At 35.0% G+C, this 23,686-nt stretch overlaps 1 protein-coding gene across 1 annotated transcript in view; it reads left to right on the top strand.

Annotated features, from left to right (window-relative positions):
- The window catches only part of VWA8 (von Willebrand factor A domain containing 8), a 398,456-nt gene that overhangs the window by 257,590 nt on the left and 117,180 nt on the right, over nt 1-23,686 (top strand). Inside the window, exons 28-35 of the mRNA XM_024230913.3 lie at nt 434-572; nt 2,692-2,891; nt 8,950-9,060; nt 9,988-10,052; nt 10,482-10,607; nt 11,648-11,757; nt 12,420-12,574; nt 16,672-16,867. Of these exons, the coding sequence (XP_024086681.3) occupies nt 434-572; nt 2,692-2,891; nt 8,950-9,060; nt 9,988-10,052; nt 10,482-10,607; nt 11,648-11,757; nt 12,420-12,574; nt 16,672-16,867 (1,102 nt within the window). The remainder of the gene's footprint in view (nt 1-433; nt 573-2,691; nt 2,892-8,949; nt 9,061-9,987; nt 10,053-10,481; nt 10,608-11,647; nt 11,758-12,419; nt 12,575-16,671; nt 16,868-23,686) is intronic.

The raw sequence follows: 23,686 nt of genomic DNA, 5'->3' as shown, positions 1-23,686 counted from the left end.
CCATTACATTTCTGTGTAATGACATAAAAATCCTTCTTCACAATGGAAATGTATCAGGCTCTGGCTCATTCATTTGCGAATTATTCTCCTGGTTGGACAGCTCTGCGTCCTGATATTTGGAGTTCAAAACTGGCTCTCGCCTTAGGAAGGAATGAAGAAATGAGAAATTCTATGGGATTTTACATCTGGTATATTTTGTGAGTAAAAAGAAAAAGTGAGAAATTAAATAAGATAGCACATGTGAAAGCATTTATAAGTACAAGTGTATGATACTATTATTGTTATGAGTACTAAGCCTGTCAATAAATTGAAAAAAGATATAGCAGGATATTAAATACTTGAATGTTAAAGTTTATATTTTGGAAGAACTTTAGCTTTTCTACATTTTGGTGACAACCAAAATATCTTAACTGAGATAACTGCTTTATTATAGGGTCCAGCACTTATAAATATACAGGAGTATCCAATAGAAAGACATGAAGAAAGATCCCTAAATTTTACTGAAGAATGTGCCTCATGGAGAATACCATTGGATGAAATTAATATAATCTGTGACATTGCTACATCACATGGTATGTCTGCTTATTCTTTTGATCTTTCCTTCCTGCATATGTTTTTTTTAAAAGACGGATTAAAATAATCTCTAGACATCAAAAAGTTTATGATAGACTTGGTGTCTGTCATTCTTGGATTGGATAGCAATTATATGTAATTTAGAACTAATTTCCTCTAACAACCTAAAAAAATGCTATTGTGGAATCCACATAAGCAGTGCTGAGTTTGTATGCATATGTCTGTTTCTCATTACAATTGTAGCACAAAGTTAAACACACCCAGGCATGTGCTAAAAATAGAAGAGAAAAATAAAAAGGAGAAACATTGGGTTTTTTGGCTGGGATTCCAGTTTGGTGATTACATGAACCATGAAAGTAGGGCTGGAGTGATTTGCAGTCATTAAACTTCTAATTGTAAAGGATGGCAAATAAAGAATGTGAATTTTTGGCATCCACACTTTTGGACTGTTGCCATTACCTACTGATTCATGCAGTGGGCCCTGGGTACATTTTGGCAGAAGTTCCTCAACTGCTGTCAGTTACTAAGGTGATATAAACAGAAGTGGTGCTGGGGGAAGGGAGAGAGTCTCTTAACTCGATAAGATGAGAATTGTTGAGACAAAAATTGGTATCTTGTCTTTGTGCCTGTAAGTTCTATTGATGTAGTTTATTCCACAAATCTATTTTAAATAAAAATATGTGCTTTTAAAAATTTACAGTTTTTCTTAAATTGGTAAAAGATAAATATAAATCTTGTATCTATATGTTTAAGACAAAGACTGAACTGCATTTAATGCCTGCAAAAAGAGAAAACAGTTAATGAGTTTATTAAGTACATTTCTGTTAACACTTTTACTGTATTCCCAGTGCCCTATATTATGCAATAAATGTTGAATAGAACTTATTTGTGTTGATAATGGAAGCATTATGAAAGATCCATAAATTATAAATTCTGTGGTTCCATCTGATAATTGAAATTGTAACATCTACAGTTTGCATTGTCTCCTAAAAAAATAGGTCTTTTTCAGTCCTTGTGTTGACTTGTGTTTCTTATCAGTTAGCTTATTTATTTAAATATACTATATCTTTATATATAATATGTGTGATATGTATAATATATCATTATATATAATAAATAGATATGATGCACACGCACACAGACACACATATGTGTTCCAGATTTTCCAGGGTAGTCCCAAATTTAAATGACGTATCTTATTGTCATATCTCATGTCTTAATTTGGGGTTTGGAAAATATGACCGTTGTAAAATAGATACCTGGGTGATAGGTGATACTGATACCATTTATTATGCAAAAGTAGCTTAATCCCTTGCTTCAACGGTGCCCACATAAGAGATTATGAGAAACAGTCCAGAGCCTGGCTACTCAAAAGGGAGGATCTCAAACCAGCAGCATTAGCCACTCCTGGGAGTTTGTTGGAAAGGCAGAATCTGAAACCCCACCCCAAACCTCCTGAAGCAGAGTCTGCAGTTTTATTAGATCCCCAGGTGATTCATAGGCACTTGAAATTTGAAGAAGCACTGACTTCTTCAAATGGAAGGAAGTGGACTTAGGTACCCAGATTGAAAAGACAGAGGTTTTATAGTAAGAAATACTCAAATATGAACAAAAATTTGGAAAATAAGATCCATAGAGCTAAGATTTTTTAAATGGAATTACTTATTTACAGCAAGAAAATCTTAAAGAGCTAGCAACTATCTGGAAAATGCAAGATTAGCAGATAGAAGACATTGACCAACTGGTGTCCATCTGAACCAACAAGAGAACAGACCTTCACTGTAGCACTAAGCACGTTACTGTCATACAAGGAAGAATTTCCTGACATTGAGGATTGTTTAATATTTAATGGTTTTATCACAAGATATGACATTCTTTGGGGAACAAATAGATAATCAATTTTTTCAAGTAGATAGGTGTGACCTTATCTACATTTAGGGTCAAAACTGAGTTGTTTCTCATGGTCTTTTCAGCCTAATCAAGCCATGATACAAATCATCTGCTGAGTTCCAACTCTGTGTTCCAGCTGTGTATTCATGATTCAGTTTTCACTAGACCTCTTGGCCAATTAGAAAATTGGTTGCCAGCCACAAAATTAACACCTTTTTGTCATTTCAGAAAATGAACAAAATACTCTCTATGTAGTTACATGCAATCCTGCTTCCCTGTACTTTTTGAATATGACTGGGAAAAGTGGCTTCTTTGTGGACTTTTTTGATATCTTCCCAAGAACAGCCAATGGCGTTTGGCACCCTTTTATGACAGTGGCACCACTGGGAAGTCCTCTCAAAGGTCAAGTGGTTCTCCATGAGCAGCAGGTAATGCACACCTGGCTACAATTATGTGAAGAATGACTTACATGAAAGGCAAGAGTGATTAGAAACCTATAACTGAAAAGATGTGCTTTCATGATGATCAAGGAGAGGAGCTGGAGGGATGGGTCAGGAGTTGCATTTTATCAGTACCACAAAGGCAGGCTAATATCTTCACTTCTCTAGAGACTTCAACGTGACTTATACCTCTAGAAACAGGTAAGTCAGGGTTTTTCAACCTTGACACTATTGACATCTGAGGTCAGGTGATTCTTTGTTATGAAGCTTACACTCACTTTGGGGAGATAGACAAGTAAACCAACAAATGAACATGCCAGTTTCAGGTAATGATAATTGTTACATATAGAAACAGAGTAATGTCCAAGGAAGTGATGCGGATGGGGTAGGAGGAATTGAGGTGAATGGTATTAAAAAGAGTGCTGAGATATTTCCTTTTAGGAGATGACATTTTATCTGAGAACCGAATGACGTTTTTTGGTAGAGACAGTCATGTAAATACACCAAAGGGAATACAGTGAGATCCATTAGTATCTAATGATGCTCAAGTTCTATCCATCATTTACTATGGATTAGTACACTAAGATTGTGCTAGTGACAAGCACAGATGCCCGGAGTCCAAACAAAACACATATATCAGAAGACAGATTGTGCTTCAATTAGTGATAATTCTAAAGGTCTAAGTTAATCTATACAATACCAATAGAAAGGAGCCTAATGTTTTTGTATACCTATTATCTATCTAGTATATACCAAGTACTACACTAAGCATATTATTCATTCAACAAATATATATCATGTGCCTCCTATTGGGGATACTGCAGTGACCAAAAATACCCACAAACTCTTGTTCTCAAAAGCTTACATTCTGATCCAGGAAGATAGACAATAAGCAAAATAAATAATTATATCTTAAATTAGAAGGTGAGAAACAAGAGGGAATAAGACTGCAATTTAAAATAAGGCAGGCAGGGATTGCCTAATTGAAAGGGGGATATTTAAACAAAGATTGTAGAGAGGTGAAGAGGAGAACAGACACCTGGAAGAAGAGAGTTCTAGACAAAAGGAATAGTAGGTTTAAAGGCCCATAGTCTAGAAACATGCCTCTTCATCATTAAAGAAGTGTAGTGGGGAAGATTGAATAAGAGGGAAGTAGGAGGAGGTGAGATAAAGAGGTTACACTGTGGGTTGGAGTAGGGGCAAAGTGAAGGGGGTGGTGAGAAGCAGGTTGTGTGGAGCAGGGGTCCCCAACCCCCAGGCCGCAGACCAATATTGGCTCCTGGCCTGTTAGGACCTGGGCTGCACAGGAGGAGGTAAGTGGTGGGCAAATAAGCGTTGCTGCCTGAGCTCCACCTCCTGTCAGACCAGCCACAGCATTACATTTTCATAGGAATGTGAACCCTATTGTGAACTGCACATGCAAGGGATCTAGGTTGTGCGCTCCTTGTAAGAATCTAATGCCTGATGATCTTAGATAGAATAATTTCATCCTGAAACCATCCCACACCCCCACACAGCCCCCACCCCACCTCCCCAGTCAGTGGGAAAATTGTCTTCCACAAAACTGGTCCCTGGTGCCAAAAAGGTTGGGGACCACTGGTGTAGAGTCTTGTAGGCCGTTGAAGTTTCTGGGTCCTGACTATGAGTAAAAGGGGAAGACATTAGGAGGTTTTGAGCAGGGAGCTAGCACGATTAAAGGATTTCTCTGGGTGCTCTGTGTGAATAGTCTGTAGGTGCTAAGGCACAATGAGGAAAACTAGTTAAGAGATAATGGTGGTTTGGAGGAGGATGGGGCTCATAAGCAATGACAGATTCTAGATATATTTTGAAGGTAGAACCAACAGGATTTCCTAACAATTCCAATATTTGGGGTGAGAGAGAGAGTAAAGGACAACCGTAAAATTTAGGGACTGAGCAACTTGAAGTTGCCAGTGACTAAGATGGGGAAGCAATCAGTTTGGGAGGGAAGCTCAGATGATATTAGATTCAGTTTGAGATGTCTATTAAATATCCACATAGATGATAAGACGGGAGTTCAATGGAGAGCTCCTACCAGGAAATACAAGCTTGGGATTCAATAACAAATGTTCTTTAAAGCCACGAGACTGAAAGAACTCACCAAGGGAGTGAATGTAAATAGAGAACAGAAGTTCAAACACTAAGCCTTGGGGCAGTAAAATATTAAGAAATCAGGGAGATGAGGAAGAATCAATGATTTGAAAATGAGTTTGAAAATGAGTGACCAATAGAGTAGATAGATAAACTGAGGAGTGTGTTATCCAGGAATGCAAGTGATGAATGTCTCAAAGATAAGGATCAATTATTAAATGCTGATAACATAACATGTAAGAGATTGTTTACATTACTCATGTTATTCTTCCAGCTGCCCAGTGAGGGTAGCTCTCAGCCACATTTACATATGAGAGGACTGAGGCTCAGACTTCAAATAACTTGTCTGGCAAGTACATAGCAGAACTGAGATTCATAGCATATTGGATTGACCCTACCAGAATTAAACATCACCTACTCTCTCACTCACTACAGATTTGGGGAAAAAGATTAGTTTGAAAATTAAAAAGTACTCATAATAGGAAAATATTTTTTAAATGCAGTGTTGTTACTTATGAATATTTAAAGAGCAAAGTGCTACCAAGAAATAATACTTTCACTAATCAAGAGAAAAGTATCGCATAATATGTCAGTAGTTCATTGAGGAAATAAGTCAACTTTAACTTTAGTCCTTGCCACCAGAAATTATCATAAATTCTGAGTTATAAGTATTTTTCTGATTTTGTTTTCACTTTTTTATTTTTACTTTTACTTTCTCCTAGGAGCAGAATTTATAAATATCCAGATATTGTTTATAAAACTTTATCTCCTGAAAATTGGAATGAGGGTTTTACTTTAAAAATTTTCAACAAAGTATCGATGCCATTGAATTTAACTCTATAGCCAAAACAATGTGTCATAAAAGGTACATGATATGTTGGTGGTTTGTAATTTAGTAAGTCAGTCAAAATTGGATGAGACTACATTTGGAATATTTATTTAAACAGTCCTGCCACATTTTCACCTGTCAAATTAACTGTCAAATTTACATACACAAATTCTTTAATAAAAGTGCCAGATTTGTAGGTTCTCAGCAAGAGTTTTATTTCCTCAAAAGATCCAATTATTTGGTAACATTGCTGATTAATACCCTGTTTAATTTCAATTACTTTCATGAAAGAAAATCTGATTTTCATTGTGAAGCTGTGCTTTACTTCCATAGCCAGCATCTTGCCTTCTTATACACTGCCTTACTTATCCCTTTGGCCACAGTTTCAAGTTTTCCAGAAAACTGCTTCGGAACCTTGAGCAGACCTGCACACCTTATCTGTATACTTCCTCTCTACCTGTCCTCTAAACTGCCTTCTCTTTTCCCAGAGAAAGTATCTTAACTATTTTACAATATACCTCTGTCAAGATGTCAGACCTGTAAAGTTCCATGTGAACAGCACACGGCTGTGAAATTTAACAACTGATAAATAATTCTAATGGAATGAATAATAAGTAGACTGCCATCAATTCCTTCTTCTTCATTCTACCCTAACTGAAAATGAAGCAAAAATATTGTAGAGAAGTACTTCCATGAATTCGGCTATTCCTTGTCTTTTTAACATAAAGCTTTGCTACATACAGATGCATGTCCCTGGTTAGTTTAAGAAGTTGTTCAAAAATTCCTTGCTAAAATAAAATCTTAAGTAAGGAAAGGGAAACTTTGCCATGCCTAAAAATAAAGACCCTCCCCTTCCCCCACTCCCCATGAGGTTATTTATTACATCTGTACAAAGTTTAGAATTTCAGATTTAGGGACATTGAGGTCATCCAGAGGTTACTTTTCTCCCAGTTAAATACAAACATAATAAAATTGCTCACTTGCATCTCCTCCCTGCCCCCCTTAAAGGACTGCCAAAGCCACAGTTACATGTACTCATGTGTGACGCAAAATTCTATTTTTAAACCCAGACAGAATCTATCATTAGTCATTTACAGAAGGAAACCATTAACATCTAAAAGGATGGAGCAACAGAACTCCTTCATGTTGCCAATTGCTTATAAACTAATTCTAAATACAGCAGTGGCTGGAAATACATGTTTTCTGTCACTTAGAAAGATACAGTTTTTCAGTTCACTTATGCCATGTTATGAATATGTAAGTATTAGACCCTAAAAAGGTAGGAAAATGGAAGACGATACTAACTTCTTTTTCTGCTTGATCATATTTGTTTAATCAACTGCTTATTCTTATGCTTACTCATTTTGGGGCATGAAACATTTTTAGGACTTCCTTTTGCTTACAAAGGCTAATATTATCCCAAATTGCTTAAGTGCTAAGAATTCATTTTAATGTTGTACATATTTATTATACAAGAAAGATTTTTTCCATCAAAAAATACTTATTCAAAAAATACTTAATCTAGAATAGAGATTATAAATTTTTAACTTAATTTTATTTTCTTCTTAAGGAAAACTCTAAGGTATCATTACCATTTTCAAAACTGTCAAGTAGTGGTGAATGATACTTCTTATATGTTAATTTTTAAAAGAATATTTCTAACACACATTCTTAATGGAGAATTATATCTTATACAGAATGACACATTCTAAGGGTGATGTTTATGAAAGAAATTTAAACTTTGTTAACATGCTTAGTAAAATTATTTAATACAAATAAAATTCAGAGTATATGGTGTGAAGTGAGTTATATGGTGCAAATACTATTTTAATTCTTGAACACTTCCACAAAATTAGCTTGTAAAACAAAATTAAACCCGCACTGAGATGCTAGATTTGCAGATGAATCATTCATTTTTTTACATTTCTTTTTATTTCTGTAACTAAAGTATATGACAGAAGGCAAGGGTCATGATTAATTCATTGTTGTATTCTTTATATATTAAATATAAGCTCCTCAATAAATATTATGGAATAAATGAACAAACACTTCACATTTTATTGTTTTCTGTATTTTTCAAGGTTTGTATTAATTCTTCATGTGCTTTGTGACTTTATTTTCTCCAAAAGAAATTCTTCTTGAAATGAAAAGTTCACAAGAGTTAGGATAACTGGAGGAGCCCCACATTTAAAATAAAATAAAACAAAGAAAGAAAAGACACCTGCGTAACAATGAGGTCTGACAAATAACTTGCAGGTACCTTTCTGCAAACCTGTTAGTCTAATCTTCAAAATTATTTATATTTTAACTAAAAAGCCAACTTCTTTGCATCCCTTTAAAATATTTAATTTTTTCTGGCTTTCTCAATGTTAAGTTTTTATTTCATGTATTTCAGTTCATTTATTTCAACACATAAGGTTTATTTATTTTCTTAAAAAACATACCCTAATTACTGAAAGATTACATCATTGCATAGCTATGATTAATAATGCTGCAGAAATCTGTTGTTTCTACTTTATTACAGCACCAGTTATGAAGGTTCTTCAAGCTTGGTGAATTTCTAAATGAAGGAACACTCATTACTAGCTAGTTTCTTGGAGTCCTTCATATTTCTTGCCTACTCATCTTTATATCTATTTTATACCTATTTTCTAAATTGAACCTGGATTTGTGACAAAGATAAATGAGATTTAATTATGCACAATATAAGAGAGCTTTCAACAGAGCATTCTCTAAGTATAATTTTGGTATAGGTAGGTGAACTTCTTAAAATCATCAATCCTTGTAATTTCCTTATAACTAGGTAATAAAACAGAATCATGGTTCAACTAGCTTATATTTAAAAGGGAGTGGTTTTTATGTAAAAATATTTAAAGAGAATACCTTCTGCATCACATATTTAGAAATGTCTTCATAAAACCACCAAAAATTTTAAATTCTTCATTAAGAAAAATCACTTAATGTCTTTGTGATATGTCTTAAGTATTACAATATTGTCTTTGTTTTGATTTATCACTATAACCTTCACTGTCAGGTTGCCAAGAGTTTGCTGCTTTAAAAAAAAAAAAGAACAAATCTTGAGCTTTTCACTGTTTTTATCATTTGCAGAGTAATGTTATCCTGTTGTTAGATACTACTGGCCGGGCCCTTCGTTCTCTCATCCTCCCTTCAGAGAAGCTCACATCTAAGAAACCTTTCTGGTGGAACAAAGAAGAAGCTGTAAGAAACGCCACATTTGTCCAGCAAATTGCCAAGGATTTCCATAGCTTTCTAACCAGAAAGATGCACGCATGCCCATCCCTTTAAGTGCCTTTTGTTTGTTGTAATGCGCAAGAGAATTTCCTGTTATGCACATATAGATTTTAACACGATATATATAACCATAGATATGTGTATAATTAAATATCAATAAATTCTTTTTATGACATTATACTTGCATGAAGATTTGCCAGGACTGGACTAACAATAAGAGAAAATTAAAAACTATTTGAATATGGTATTTTTGACAAATTTCTGATCATGAAGTCAATTTAACCTGTTTTCCAGTTATGTAGTTATGTTTTGGATTTATATGATAAAACTGTGAGTATGATACCTAATTTCCTCTATTAGACAAATAAGTGTTTTAGTTTATTAACTAAATTAAACTAGTAAGTAAATAGTGTAGGCCAGCACAAGAGAATTTATTCTGCCATTCAGGAAAAAAAATAATGGATTTAAAATAAGGTTTACCCTCTGCCCTGCAAGTCAACATACTTAGGTCTTAAAAGACTATGAAAAAAGTGATTTTTTAAAATGTCATAAATGTATCCTAATATAAGGAACAAAGTGTTTCCCATGTGTTTATTTTATGGTGTAAATTCCATGGTTAATCATCAGATAGCCTGTTATTTCTTAACAATGTTTGGTGTTGTTTTTAAAAATTTATTCTGAAGAGGTTTTAGTACAAAGTTCACAGTAAATTTTGATATATAGTTTAATCCATTTTATCATAAGAGTCTTAGAGTAGATAAATAGACAGCTTATTTGAGAATTACATGTTTCACTAGTTGAAGAACTTTATTTTATTTAAGGGGAAGTAGCTAAAGAGGGACATGACTGTATCTGACACATTTAATGTGAATATCTTGTTTTGTTTGTCTTTAGGAAACTTATAAAATGTGTAAAGAATTTTCACACAAAAACTGGCTGGTATTCTACAAAGAAAAAGGGTGAGCTCTTTATTATAGAGGATTTAAACTGGAGTTCTTATTTGGCCCATTCTATTTCCTATTTTGATTATACTTGTTTACTATAAAGTGAATGTAACCAAATTATGAATGTTTTAATTTAAAGTAACTTGCCCACATTGCAGAATATTGAGAAACAGACATAAGAAAAGCTAGTGCTCACAATTCCATGACATAGCCACTACTAACATGGCAATGGTTACTACTTTCCATTATTTTCACTTATACACACCCTGAGAGAGTTTAGAATTTTTCATATCTGTTTTTTTCAATTAACATTTTTCTATATTATTACTTAGTCTGAAAACATTCTTTTTACGGGTTGCATAATGTATCATGAAATGATTATGCCAGATTACTCAACCATTATCCTCACCATTTCCTTTCAGATACAGTTTTCTTCTTTTCCAGGAACAGCCTGACTGTACTGGATGTTCTAGAAGGGCGAACTCACACCATCTCACTTCCCATCAACCTCAAGACAGTTTTCCTTGTAGCAGAGGACAAATGGCTTCTGGTGGAGAGCAAAACAAATCAGTGAGTGGCTTTATATAGTGTATCATGGAGTATGTTGTAGCTCAATCTTATTTATCAATTATCCAACATCTTTACTGTTCTGTCTTTCCTGTGTCTGTCTTTTAACAATTTCTGTGTTTGGCAGCATCTCTATATATGAGACTTATAAGAATTGAGGAGGGGAGAAAAAATAAATGTCACTTCTCAGAAAATGGCATTGAAATTAACAGTTAAAAAATCATGACTTTTTCATATGATCCGTATTTATTTGGGGTTTTTCCTATTTGTACATTGAGAATTCACTGTATTCTTGCTAAACTGGAGATACTTCAAAGTAGATTTTCCCTTCAAAGAGCCACAGTCTCCATCCTAGAGCTGTTGCTTCTTTGTAAATTCACAGAGTTCACACTTTAGAAGTTTCTTTCTCTTTTTATCTTGTGTATTCTGGTTTGGATGTGGTTATGTTTACGTTTATGTTATCTGACCCATTGGACTGTGCAGTTCTTGATGAAAGGCAGTGTCAACTTTGAGCACCTTCCCTCATGCACAACTCCACTAGCTAAGTGCAGACTCTTTCTGCCCCTCTGCTGACAAGCAGAAGTATCTCATTGCAGAGGATTTCTGCCTATATATACATCCATATTTTAGAAATGTTAAAAATAAGTAGATCAAGGAGACTACAGTTGTGAGGGCATCTGTCTCCTAGCTGATCACAAATCAGAAGTCATACTCCCCCTTCCTGGCTGATCAAAGAGTTTTATCGAGAGGGCTACATGATAATAAGGGTGTACCCCATTAGAGTTGCTTCCCCCCACAACCCTTTCTCTTATAGGAAGCATTGGATTTTTGCCTCACATTCATTACTGTATTGCTGTTGTGCACTGCTCTTTAACACAGTGTTGAGAAGTTATTTGTTAATCCATGATGAAACTCTAAAACTGCAAATTATACTGGAACTATAAAAAAGAGGCTGAGGAGAATCTAATTTTTCTTAGTCTGGCCTTATGACTTATTAGAAAAAGAAAAATTTCACTTAAGCTAGATGTTTTGTTTGTTTGCAGGAAATATCTTTTAACTAAGCCTGCACACATCGAATCTGAGGGTAGTGGAGTTTGCCAGTTGTATGTGCTGAAAGAGGAGCCGCCCAGCACGGGGTTTGGAGCTACACAAGGTAAATACTATGTCATCTGTGTTTATGGCTGTGTGAGTGCATGCTTGTACACATACTGTCTTCTAGAATCATTTAAGAACAAAACACTAGCCTATGTTAAGTTTACACCAAAAGAAAAAACTTAGTCACTACACCAGAAATAGTAAATAAGAATCTACTATCTCAAATTGTCATAAGGAAGTTCACTGTTGTAAGCTCTGTCCTTGAATTTTTTTAACTGACAGATAAGTATTTTTATATACATTTAGGTTGCAAGTCTAATTTAGGATAACATCTTTTTTCTGCAGACCATTGGGATTTCTACTTAATTTATTGTAGTTTTGGGGGATGAATAGTACTTATGAAAAAAATCTAAAACATACCATTGCCAACCCTTGGTTGGGTCAGTTTTTACATCTTTTCTATAGGGAGCTATTAATTATAATATTTATTCCTAATAAAATTTTGAATTCTATAAATACTTGAAATCACTTTGGGAAGATGCCTTGATTATAAAAACAGCATTTTTTCAAACAAAAGCCCATGAATGTAATTTAGAGTGTTTTCTCTTTTTTAACTTGTTCTTTTCCATTTGATTTATTGAGAATAAAATCTTGCAAAAAATTAATTCCTGGAGCATTTCAGGAGCATATGGTGTCTAATGTTTGTCTGATACTTTTCAGAAACAGAGTTCAGCATACCTCATAAAATTTCCAGTGATCAACTATCATCTGAACATCTAAGTTCAGCTGTGGAACAAAAGATTGCCTCTCCCAACAGAATTCTCTCAGATGAGAACAATTATGCTACAATAGTTGTTGGTTTTCCAGATCTCATGGTAAGCACCCATTTTTTAAATTATTGGAGAAATATTTCTTTCCCTTAGTTTGATCTATAATCTGTAAGCCTGTTTGAGGGGTAATTAAAAACATAATTTCCTGATAAACATGTTGGATCAAGTCTGCCTTCCAAATCAGTCAGTAGAAAATATGTTATACCTAAATAGTTTCATTACACTTTAAAAATTAACATTGAAAGTATAATGCAATGATAGAATTTAGTAGGGGGAAATGAGTATTCTCCATATGTGGGAGTTCATGTAATGCAGTTTTAAATGCTTAATCTTCTGATGGGAATTTTCTATCATGTCTTCTAGAATTTTTTAAAGTTAATTATTTTTCCATCTACACATTCTATATATTTATTTATTAACTTTTATTTTAGGTTCAAGTGTACGTGTGCAGGTTTGTTATATAGGTAAATTGCATGTCACAGGGGTTTGTTGTACAGATGGTTTGGTCATCCAGGTAATAAGCATAGTACCTGATAGGTAGTTTTTTGATCCTCACCCTCCTCCCACTCTCCACCCTCAAGTAGGTGTCAGTGTCTGTTGTTCCCTTCTTTGTGTCCATATGTCCTTGATGTTTCGCTCCCACTTGTGAGAACATGCGATATTTGGTTTTTTGTTCCTGTGTAAAGTTAAATTTGTTGGGTTGTCATTATTGTAGATTAAAATTTTCAACAGTCATGAAGATAGATTTATTTTCCATTGAGTTTTGCTCTGATTTATCATATCTTTGCAGCATCCAGGTTATAGTATAATGGCTAATTGTCTCAATTGATTTTTCTCTTAGATGGGCCCTTCTGTTATCTACTATTACCTATAAAGGAGAAGCTATTTGAATTGACTGTAGGTGAAACTGGGCAACATCTTCCTCTGATGGAAATGTGGGGAAATTAATTATAAAAGTTATTTCAGTCCAAGTTGCCATCTAATAACCTTAGATGTAGCTCCATGTGTTCTGACTAAACATTTAATTTTTATAATTTCCTTTGTAGGTTTTAGATGGGATGATAGAATTATTTAAAGATAAAAATATGGGCTCTGCTTGACAGTACTCCAATTTTGTATGCCTCAAAATTTTAATATAGTTAATGAATGCTGGGTACTTCAGGATATAAGATTTGAAATCTAAAACTCAATGGATAATATGTGGCTTAGGACTCTGATGTATGTTTTCCTAATTATCAAGTTAAAAGCATCTGCTATCATATAATTCAAAATGAAATGTTATTGAAATACAGTGTTTATAGCAGCCTTGATGAAAGAGATGTGTTTTATAGGCTTTCTACAATGTTTGCTGCTGTAAAAAAAAAAATTGGCACTTTTTCTGGAGGTAAAACTTTTTAAAAATTGATCTTCTAATTACCTTCTTCTGATTGAAGAAATCAATATAGAAGTATAATGTTATTATAAAAAGTTAGAAAATAAAAGCTAAGTTAAGGCACTGTTTGTATTAACCTTGTAGAAATTCTTATAGCCTGTAAGACCAATGACCTTGTTAAATTAAAAGCTATATCCCTGCTACTTACTGTGGTACCTACCACATAGGAGGTATTTGATGAGTATTTGTTAAATAGAAGATTAAAGTCAGCTAGGCAGCCTTTAAGATGACAGTAATATTTTTAGGCTACAACAGAATAGGCAGTGTGCTGCTCTAAGACCTTTCATACATGATAGTTAATTTTTACAACAATTCTATGAGGTTTTACAAATGAAAAAACAGTAACAGACAGAGCTTATATCCCCTAGGCCACGAAGATTATAAGCAATGGGATTTGAGCTCAAGTGTGACTAGCCAGCCCTCTAACACACATCCTTTTACCACACCACACTGCCTTCTTGCTTTATGTGAGCTTCTTTGGATTCTGTATAAAACTGTTGACAAATGAGTATGCTGCCTCTTATTAACTTTTTCATAGAGTTATCAGTGGCATCTAAATTATTACTTATATACTTTTAAAATCTAATACCAAATAGCTATAAGAATCTAGCAAATATCATCCTCAATGGTGAAACATCAAAAGTATTTCTTTTCTTTTCTCATTAGGAATAAAGCAAGGATGCCCACTGTTACCACTTCTATTAAACATAGTAATAGTGTCTTAGACATGATATATAAAGAGAAAATTGATAAATTGTGCTGCATCAAAATTTGAGCTCTGTTAAAAGACACTGTTAAGAGAATGAAAAGACAATCTACAGGCTGGGAGAAAATATTTGCAAATCACACTTCCAACAAAAACTAGTATCTAGAGTCTATAAAGATTCTTAAAACTTAACAGTCAGAAGGCAAATAGCCTAATTTTACAAATGAGCAAATAGTAGGCCAGTGTGAGTTATCAAAGATCAGAACCCAAGCAAGGTAAGGACATCTATGGTGGGAAGAGGTAACCACTAGTGATGGACATTAAGCCCAAGCAGGATGAAGATGGCATTCCTGTGAAGGGGCAGTCTGGAGTGGGATGTAGGAGCCCAAGTAAGGTGAAGTATGTGTCCCTGTGTGAGTGCGGCCCCATATGGGCTTTCAGGACCCAAGCAGGGAGAGTGGAACATCTGCCCAGGGAGTAAGGTTAGTGGTGGAGATGGGAGATGGGTCACATACAGTGGACTTGAGCAAGAAAGTAAATATATGAAGGGTAACAAAATACATTAAGGATAATGAAAACAAATTTTTAACTGTTGGAGGGGGGAATTACAGACACTGAAAGGAAGAAAACTAGAACGAACCATGTAGTTATTAGATTAGAATTGGATATATTTTTGTGAACTTATAGATTTCATTGTGTTTAGGTAGATATAGAAGTAAAATTAAAGGTAAATGTGAAAAAAATGAGCAAAAGACTTGAACAGACACTTAAGCAAAGAGGATAGAGGGATGGCAAATAAGTACATGAAAAGTTATTGGACATCATTAGTCATTAGAGAAATGCAGATTAAAACCATGATGAGATACTAGTACCTACCCATTAGAACGGCTAAAATAAAAAAACACTGACAATACCAAGTACTGACAAGGATGCAGAGAGCTAATGCAACTCATTATTGCAAGGGCAAACAATAACCAGAACATCTTTGAAGAAGGACCAGACAGAAGTACTCTTCCTATTAAATTTCAAGGATAATTATAAAACTTCAGTAACTAAGACCATGTATTGGCCTGGGAGTAGAAAAATACACCATAGAACAAAATGCAGTGCCCAGAAACAGATACCTGCATATAAACTGTGTTTTATGATACTGTTGCTATGGGCAAAAGTTAGTGGTATTTGGACAATAAGCTATACATGTGAGAAAAGGATGAATGCAGATCCCCACTTCATACCATTCACAAAAATTAATTCCTGATAGGCTAAGGACTTAACTGTGAAAGATAAAGCCTTAAAACTTTTAGAAAAAGCATAAGAAATTATCTTTATGATCTTAGGAAGGATAAATACATATGTGGTAAAAATTTAAAGTAAAGCAAGGGAAAAATAACACAAAATTCCAGAAGAGTTAAATCTAGGGGAGAGAGAGAGAGAGAGAATGACTGGGAAGGGGCCCAATCACTTTTGAAGCCCTCCCAGGGCTTTAAAAATGCTAGTTATGTTCTATTATGTATAGATGTTTATTTTTAACTAATTCCTATATTTCTTCTGTTTAGTTGTAATTGATTTCAAGATAAAAAATTTAACTTGTATATTTTACACTTGTCTGAAAATTATGATTATTGACAAAGCAGCTACCTCCTGTACCACATCCAAATGACTTTATTTATTTTTTGTTTGTTTAAGACAAGATCTCCTCAGTAGCTGGGAATACAGGCATGTGCCACGATGTCTGGCTGATTTTTGTATTTTTTGTAGGGACGGGGTTTCACCATGTTGCCCAGGCCAGTCTCAAACTCCTGAACTCAAGTGATCCACCAACCTTGGCCTCCCAAAGTACTGGGATTACAGGCATGAGCCACTGCACCCAGCCAATAATTTGATTTTCTTATACCTGTGAAACATTAGTTTCCCACTAGTATCTGCTTAAAGGGCTGCATTGTTAAGGTTGTGGTGAATGTAGTATATGGTACTTCAGTACTTTAATCTCTTTCTTTTTTTCAGTCACCCAGTGAAGTTTATTCTTGGAAGAGACCATCATCTTTGCATAAACGAAGTGGCACTGATACATCATTCTATAGAGGAAAGAAGAAAAGTGGGACTCCAAAACAAAGCAATTGTGTGACTCTTTTAGATACGAATCAGGTAGTAAGGATTTTACCCCCAGGAGAAGTCCCTCTAAAAGATATCTACCCAAAAGGTAAGAAGGAACTCACCAATTCCTAATTTACAAAGGTGGTTTAAAGTAGCTTCCCTTTGGTAGAGGATATTTAGTTTATCTTTATCATTTCATACTTATAAAAATTGATCATTCTGACAAGTTTAGAAGTAACTAAAAAGACCTCTCTGTATTCAGAAAGTTCTTACTCATTTTCACAGCGTATGGTTGTGGCCACTGCTGTTAGAACTCATCTTCATTTATATTATAATATATGCAGTAACTTTACCTAAAAGATGTTTTCACAGAGCCTTTTAAAAAGTCTTAGTATATTAGGCATAGAAACTGAGGCCTGTCTTTTGTCTTAAACTCCTAAGACTGAAAGTCAGGGGCTTATCATGCAGACTGATTCACTTAACAGCACTCTGAAAGTCAACTTATATTTATTACTGCATAAAATATCCAATTCCTGGGATGATCTCCTCTCCTTGTATAAATTCATTTACTCCTTAAAACCCCATCCTATTGTTAGCATGCTCTCTAATTTGTACATGAAGATATTCTGACACAGAACTAAAATAACTGGCCCAGGATCACCCCACCAGTGGACAACAGTGCCCAGATTTGCACCACAATCTTCTAATCCCAAGTTTAGAGCTATTCTTATTGAACCACACTGGCATTCATCATAACAGATAACTATGAAAAAGTTTGATCATTGATTCATTGACCTTTTTTTTTTACATCACAGTGGTAGTGATAATCTTGTGTCTATATGCATTGTGTTAGTGTGGACTTCACAAATATAATGCTAAATGTATTATAATAATCTGTAACAGGGTTTGAAAAGTTCTGATTATATGATAACATTTGGAATTTGTTTCTTCCCAACTGAAACTCATGGAAAATAAATCACCATTTCCTTAAAATGTTTTTTGTGGTAGAAGAGGCAGATGAATAAACTGACAATTCTAGTACAGAATAATAAGATAGGAATATTCACAAGGTGATAAATAAACACAAAGGAAAAGTTTACAATCCATTCTGGAGACTATGAGTTGACTCTTGAAAGATGAGAGTTAATCAGTTGAAGGATTTGGTCCAGGAAAGGGGTACTCCATGTGAAAGATGCAAGGACTTGGCAGAGCATTCCAGGAATTACAAGAAGTTATGTACCAGAGGTTAGTGCACCTTCATTCACCCAGAAATCTGGGACTCACCTTGATACCTCTTCTCCCTCACCCTCCACATCTCATCCATCAGCAATCACCATGTCCTGATATACAGCCTTGCAAATATATCTTGTATCCATCCACTTGTCTCCAATTTTGTTACCAATATCCCATCCAAAGCACCACCATCGTACACTGAAATGTTGCCATAGCCTTCTGATATTGTTACCTCTTCCACTCTTTTCCCCTCCTACCCTTTTCCACACATCAGACAGGGTGATGTTTTTAAAGTACAGTGTACATTGGTTTTTAAGCTCAGTTTATATACAGTAAAATTCACCATTTCTAGTGTATAGTTCTGTGAGTTTGGCAGACACAAACAGTTGGACAACCACTACCACACTTGATATAGAAGAGTTTCATCACCCCAAAAACTTCCCCCATTCCATTTTGTGGTCAATGCCTCCACTTACCCACAACTTATCACTGACCTGATTTCTTTTCTTATAGATTTGCCTTTACCAGAATATGATATAAATGGAATCATGTAGTATGTGGTCTTTTGAGTCTGGCGTCTTTCAATTAATACAGTGCATTTGAGAATCATTTATTTATTTATTTTTTATGTTATGTGTGTATCGTTAGTTTTTTTTTTTTTAATTGCCAAGTGGTTGCCTATTATATAGATGTACCACATTTTGTTTATCCATTCACAAGGTGACATATTTATTGGTTGTTTCCAGTTTTGGGCAATAAAGAGTAAGGCCACTATGAACATTTGTGGGCAGGTTTTTAAGTGAACATAAGGTTTTGCTTCTTTTGAGTAAATGCCTAGGAATGGCATTTTTGCATCATATGATGAAACTGCCAAACTATTTCCCAAAGTGGAAATACCATTTTGCATTTCTATCAGCAATGAATGGAGGTTTCAGTTGCACTGCATCCCTGTCAGCACTTGGTATTGTCAGTTTCTCACCATTCTAGTGAGTGTGGTGATTTCTCATTATGATTTTAATTTGCATTTTCCCTAGCACTTAATGATGTTGAGCATTTTGTTTTATGTGTATCTTCTTTAATAAAATATCTTTCAGATCTTTTGCCCATTTTTAAGTCGGGTTATTTATTTTCTTATTAATGAGTTTCGAGCATTCCTTTTGTTTGTTTGTTTTGAGACAAGGTCTTGGTCTGTTGCCCAAGCTGGAGTGTGGTGATGCGATATCAGCTCACTGTAGCCTCTGCCTCCCAGGCTCAAGCAGCACCCAACTCAGGCTACTGAGTAGCTGAGACTACAGGCACATGCCACCACATCTGGCTAATTTTTGTATTTTTTTGTAGAGACAGGGTTTTGCCATGTTGCCCAGGCTGGTCTCAAACTCCTGAACTCTGAGTGTTCTTTAGTGTAGATAAAAGTTCAGTGTCAGAGATATACTTTCCAAACATTTTCTCTTATTTTGATGAAGCGCAAATCTTCTATGTTTTCTTCTAGAAGTTTTATAGTTCTATATTTTACATTTAGATTTATGATCCATTTTGAGTTAATTTTTTACATGGTTTAAGGTATGGACTGAGGCTCTTTATTTTAATTGCATAGGGATATTAGATTGTTCCAGCACCAGCACCATTTGCTGAAAAGACTGTCCTGTCCTTTCTCTTTTGCACTGCCTTTAGACCTCTGCTGAAAATCAGCTGCCCACATGAGTGGGTCTATTTCAGGATTCTCTATTGTGTTCCATTGGTCTATGTGTCTATCCCTTTACTAATACCATACTCTCTTGATTGCTTTATAGCTTTATATTTTATAGTGAGTCTTGGTTGACTCAAGTAGTATAGATTCTTCCACTTTGTTCTTCATTTTCAAAATTGTTTTAGTCAGAAAGTAATATTTTAAAACACAACTCAGGTCACATTGTCCTTAGGATGAAGTTTAGAAATTTTAACTTGGCTTAAAAGATCCAGCATGATTTGTCCATTACATAACTCTCTGATTTCTTTCAGTTCATTTGAATTTACAAAATTCTTCCCAACTTTCTGCTGTACCCCTTCCCCCCAGCCCCCAAACTCATTCTCATCTGTCAGGTCTCAGTTTAAATGTCACTTCCTCAAAAGGTCTTGTTCAAATCTAAATTAGGTGCCCTTGTCATACTCTCTCATAGCACTTCCTATTTAGGGACGGGAAGAGTGTGTTTATGTTTCCATGTGTATTTTAATTTTTCACAAAATATCTCAGGCCTACAAAAGTTTAAAGAAAAATACAATGAACATCTTTGCACCCACCACCCATATTGGTAAGTCATTACCAGTATGGTCAGAGAGACTCCTGTGTTCTCATCCCCTTCACTTTTGACAAACCAGAGGTAATCTCTGTTCTGAATGTGAGTTCAGTACTTATCATTCACAAAATAATATATAGCTTTTTTTATGTTTTTAAACTTTGTATAAATAATATCATATTGTATTTATTCTTCTGTAACTTGGTCTGTTTTTTTCACCATCATGTTTGTGAGATTTGTTGCTAAAGAAAAAAATCATTCATGACATTTGTTACAAAATGGGAAGGTAGGCTTTATGCAGGGCCATCTTGATAGGTATAGGGATGACTGCAAAGAAGTTTTGTAGTAAGGGAGAGAGATGGGGCTCAACTCTGAATATAACAAGGAAAAGTGGAAATAAGTGAAGGAGTAGGGTGGGGGTCAGTGGATGGAAAATTACTGAGAGAAAACATCTAGGGTAAGAGGGAATTCTGGCTGAACAAACCTAACAGAATCCTTGCTGAGAGCAGCCCAGAGTGATCTGACATCACCTGGGGGATGGTGAAGAATGGGGAACCCAATCAGATATCAAGGGTTAGGGATTCTGGTTAAACTGACTTAGCAGGATTCTTGTTAGCATTGAACAATGCAGAGATGAACACAGAGGCCCCAGAGTTGGGAACTAGTTGGGAAGAATATTCAGAAAAGCCTGACTACAGTTCAGTCAAAGAGAGACCTTTGTCATCATCCATACTGATAGTTCTACTTTTATTTTCACTGCTTCACATACAACAATTTATTCATCTCTTATTTGTCAGTGCAAATTTAGTTTTTTTCCAGGTTTTTGCTATTACAAATAATGGTGCTATGAATAGCCTTGCACCTGTCTGCTTGTGGATATGTTGAGTCTGTAGGGAGCATATTTAGGAGCAGAATTACCAAAGGTGTTCCAGTAGCATAAAGGGGGTCCTGGTGCATCCCATCCTAATCTACTCTTGTAAGGGTCAAACCTTTTATTGTGGTTTCACATTACCTTTTTCTGACTTCTAGTACATTTGAGCATCCTTTCTTATGTTGCCATTTACTCTTCCAAGAACTGCCTATTTAGCCATTTTTCTCTTAGTTGCTAGGAGTTTTATTTCCCTTCTTTTGCTTAAGTAGTGTTACTAAAATATTCCAAACGTATATAAAGTGCTTAGGACAATGTCTGGCATGGGGGAAGAATTTTATAAATGTGGGCTGTAAAAAAAGAGAGAAAGAATGAAAATCCCTAGGAGCATGGTGAAGGAAGATCCCAGGGTGACAGCAATGCACAGGCCTCAGATTAGAACAAATGACATTTCAGGAGAGATGTCTCTTAGAAATTGAAATTGATAAGCCCAATATATATGAACATATTTAGAGATCTTAACAATTAGGGAACCTTGGGAATAAATTTGTACTAAATAAAACTAAACAAACAAAACATGATGCTTATTAGCTCCAATAAAAGCAAAAAGTTATACAGGAAAAAGTAATGATAATATGACATAGCAAAGCTGTGATTAGCATTTAGATAATTATAATAATATAAGCACTGGATGTTAATCCAAGCAAAATTATATGAATGTTTGGGGGGATGGGAAAATTGGGAGTGGGGGATTGGGGAATGAAAAAGAGTTAAACTCTCTTCTTGCTTGGGAGGAAGGCAAGAGATAATGCCTGAAGCTGAAACATCAAGAGGGCACCATAATGATGAAGGTGAATACCACAGAAATAGCTTAAAAAGTTGAAAGTGTCTCTAGGGGGCAGGAAATGGCGGGGTGGTGGGGGCAGGTAGGGGGTAAAGCAGGGGCTATTTGTTCTTTAAGCCTTTTTGATACTTAATTCTATGTGCATGTAGATCTCTGATGAAAATTCAAGCTAGAATAATTTTGTAAAGTAAATCAAATCCAACCATCTAATTAGCCTGGAACTAACGTATATCAGCCTTTTATAAAGAAATCAACTGTAAAGACTACTCTCCTGGTGGCTTTCACAATAATGAGGTAGCTTTTATTTAATGCAGATGGGGAGAAATTTATTGCTTTCTTCCAACTGTTTTTCTTCTAGCTAAATATTAGCTTTTTTTAAACCATAGGTCTGAGCTCTTTAAACACAAAATAATGATTCTTGATTGAAAGCAGTACAATGTTTTTTTGAACTTTGGGTAAAATCAAAAATTTGGTATCAGCACAGTTTGGGGGCACACATCACTCTTTTTATCTGTGAACACAGAAGTGTATTAAACCCAGTGATTAATAGGTGCACATCAAATTACATTTCTAGAAGGAGTGAGTTTTTAAATAGCATTTCACCTTCCCTCTGAAAATTGTCTTGGTTGTTTTGCCTGACAGTTTTTAATACCTCCTTCTAACCTTGGCACTGTGCATGTAAACTGTCCCCACTGTTCATGGGAGCTATGTGATAAACACTGCTGCAATGACTTCCCTTTAATGGTTAGTGAACTAATCCCTAAATACAATTTATACCTATCTTTGAAATCCACCTGGATTATAAATGTAATGGAAATTTACTGAGCCTCCATCCTCACTCCAGTGTTAAAACGTTTAAAATGGATGGATGAGGACTTGGCTAAGTTTGGAGGGAAACCTGGCCACAGTTTTCACTTCCTTAATTCAGTCAAGTATTCTGTTCAAGAATCTTTTTGTAAATATTCTTTTCTTCTGAGCGGACTTATTTTCAAATCAGTAAACATCAATTTTTATTATTTTTAAAGTGCTTACTGCTACTACCACCACTACCATCACCTTTACTATTTCCCTGAAGTGATTTGTAGCCACAATTACCCTTCTCTGATATATGAAAATAGTTCTTAATACCAGGAGTAAAATTCTTGCTTTCTACTTCTTGAAATAGTAGACACAGTCATTATTGCATTTTCTCACCATGGATTTAGTTAGCAAAGTAAAAGAAAAGAAAGATATGGGAAAAAAAGATATTTTAAAATAAGTTGGCTTACTTTGCTTTCACAGGCAATCTAAAAGTGCTGATGGCAGTAGCTCAACTTAATACTGTTCCTTATTTGTAAAAGTGCCTCTAAGTGGCAAGCCAATATATGAGTAAGTTAGTTAGCGAGGCAGCTCCACTCATCTCTATAGCTTCAGTAACTGGTCACTCTTGGCAAAGAACCCTGAGCTATAAATAATTCAACCTACTTCAGCTAGGTTCAAGTAGCAGGAATTGTTAAAAATGATGTATGATACAAAACTTTATCCAAGATTGACCTTATATCACAGGCAGAATTTCCAGTGCAGATTGTGTGTGGCTTACAATAAGCATATTCATTTTGTGCAAATGGCCACTTGAAAACAGCTAATCCAGCTGGGTGGTCAAATTACTATAGTAACTCTATTTTCTTACCCATTCCTCTCCTTGGACATTACCTTTTCTTCCTGCTG

Source organism: Pongo abelii, chromosome 14 (assembly GCF_028885655.2).
Source record: "Pongo abelii isolate AG06213 chromosome 14, NHGRI_mPonAbe1-v2.0_pri, whole genome shotgun sequence".
NCBI lineage: Eukaryota > Metazoa > Chordata > Mammalia > Primates > Hominidae > Pongo > Pongo abelii.
The sequence above is the reverse complement of the archived record's forward strand: the minus strand, read 5'-3'. Positions and strand labels throughout refer to the sequence as shown.